Source organism: Mandrillus leucophaeus, unplaced genomic scaffold, assembly GCF_000951045.1.
Source record: "Mandrillus leucophaeus isolate KB7577 unplaced genomic scaffold, Mleu.le_1.0 Scaffold826, whole genome shotgun sequence".
NCBI classification, from domain to species: Eukaryota; Metazoa; Chordata; class Mammalia; order Primates; family Cercopithecidae; genus Mandrillus; species Mandrillus leucophaeus.
In genome coordinates this window covers 1,016,557-1,018,972 of record NW_012108986.1, presented here as the reverse complement: position 1 = coordinate 1,018,972, position 2,416 = coordinate 1,016,557, and the positions used below count along the sequence as shown (strand labels likewise).

The following is a 2,416-nucleotide window of genomic DNA, read 5'->3' as shown; positions in this document are numbered from 1 at the left end:
CTTTCCTTGTAAAGGTTAAAGTAGAGGGGACTTCCTTACCATGCTGGATAAAACTGGCTTGTTTGGGGATTTAGCTATCTCTCTTTCTCTCTCTCCTGATTTCTTAGAATGGCAGATAAACAACTTAGTTTCAGTTTGGTGACATAGCACTTCAGCATGAGTCATTCCATTTGGGTTTGGTCTGTTTGGCCTAGTGCAGGAGTTTAGTCCAAACCAATGGCCTCCTATAAATTTTATTTACTACCATCAGGATATTCCAATTTTAAATGTGTATGCACCCAATAAAATACTTACAATCATTCAAAGAAAATCATAAAGCAAAAATTGATAGGAGGAGGAGAAATTGGCCAATATATCATCAAAGTGTGAGACACCAAACATAACTATTGACAGGTCAAGTAACCAAAAACAATAAACATATAAAAGATTTGATAACCCAAACAACAAGCTTGATTTCATGGGTACAAATAGAATCTTGCACCCAAGGATTAGAAACTGCTCATTTTTCTTAATCACTCACAGAAAAACTACTAAAAGTGATCATTTTCTAGGCCCAAAACTAGTTTCAATAAATTCCACAGCCTTGTTATCATACAACTCACATTCTCTGACTATAAATATTAACCCATCAAGTCTGCTCTGCTCATTTAGACTGAAGCATTCTCACTCAAAACCAAAGATCCAGCAATCCTATTACCAACCGTCAGAGACACAGGTTGCCACCTTTGCAATGAAAATGCTTTTAAAAGTAGCTTCTTTACTTATCTTTTTAGATAATTTGCATATGTCAGTTATTCATATACTAATCCTAACAGTTTTTTTAACATCAACTTCTCCTTCTATTGCTTCATATTACCCTTTGATCTTGTAAGCCAAGTTTTTGCAATAATTACCTAAAGTATTTTTTTAACTTAACCCTTGTGATGGTCCTGGTGACCTGTAAATTGAAGGTTGCTTATTAGGCCTTTGGATTTGCAAATTTTGCCCTAGTTAGAATTACGCAGCAGACTGTGGGGGCATAAATGGAACACTGTGAACATTTAAAATAAGTCAAGTTTATTATTATTCCATTAATTCTCATCAGAACAGCAATTTCTATTCATTTCAATAGAAGGCATTTTTATTTATATTGAGCAAATGACATCCTTCTTTAGACTGTAAAATTTGACAAAGAATGCAAATATTATTTCAAAAGGAGAACACAAGTGAGTACCTACGGTTATGTGATACTTAAAAATGTTCCCAATGTACTTTTGTCCACATATATCCCAATTTTATTTATTTTCTAACATAAATTTTCCAATGCGCACGAATTTTTTTTTAACAAACCCATGGTCCTAATCCCTAATGTATCTTTTCCTTGAAAAAAAAAAAGAAAAGCAAACAAGGCTGTCATGGGAATTATTGACTTTAACTGAGGTAAGGAAGGAATCAGAATTACTATACCATAGTGGTAGAAAAATTTAGGTAATCTACCTTCTTAACTTTACAGATGAAGACTATAAGACTTAGGTAGATGAAAATATTTATTCAGGATGCCCTAGATACCTCATAGCTGAGGTCAGACAATGGCAGAGAGAGAGAAGGAAAGGGAGAGGGAGGCGGAGGGGAGGAGGAAGGGGAGGGCAAGACGGAGAGGGAGAAGGGAGGAGGGAGAGAGCGCGGTGGGGTGGATATTTATATTACAACTCCTGGAGAGTCACCCTTGGGATATAACAACAAGAACAAAAAAAACTCAGAGCAAAGAATCGGGGGATCAGAAGGAAGTGAAGAGCAGTGAGCAGCATGACAGCGGAGAGTTCAGAAGGCGATTCAACAGATGTGTTCACAGATACAGTCTTCCTACATTCTCATTTCAGTAAGTCTAGGTATGCATTCACTCATCCATTCCAGTCATTCGACAAATACTAGTGAATTCCTATTGTGTGCTACTAGGCCCATAAATACCTACCTTTGTAGCACTTACATTCTAACAAGACCGTTCTCCCTCATAGCCAGTGCTTCCAGAAATAAGTTTACAGAAACCAGGAACTAAGATGGATTGAGGTAGCTAGGAAGGTCCACACAGTAAGATAAGTATAGAAGGGGTACTTTTAAAAGTTGCATGTCCCACTACAGATTCACCACAATGGCTAAAATTTAAAAGACTGACAATACCAAAGACTGGGATAATGACAATGCCAGGTGTTAGGGTAACATGGGGTTACTGGAACTCTCACATATTGTTAGAGGGAATGTGAAATAACAAAACCATATTGGAAAAAGATCTGACAGTTCATTTTACAACTAAACACACCTACCTTACAACTCAAAAATTCGAACGTAGGTATTTTACCCAAGAGTAATGAAAATATATGTTCACAGAATGAAACTTGTTCGAGAATTTTCATAGAAGCTCTATTCATCAAGACCAAAA

At 36.5% G+C, this 2,416-nt stretch overlaps 1 protein-coding gene across 1 annotated transcript in view; it reads left to right on the top strand.

The window, feature by feature from the left end:
- The first annotated feature begins 1,785 nt into the window (after positions 1-1,785).
- The window catches only part of CNGB3 (cyclic nucleotide gated channel beta 3), a 68,928-nt gene continuing 68,297 nt past the window's right edge, over positions 1,786-2,416 (top strand). The window contains exon 1 of the mRNA XM_011968063.1: positions 1,786-1,868. Coding sequence (XP_011823453.1) covers positions 1,786-1,868 — 83 coding nt within the window. The remainder of the gene's footprint in view (positions 1,869-2,416) is intronic.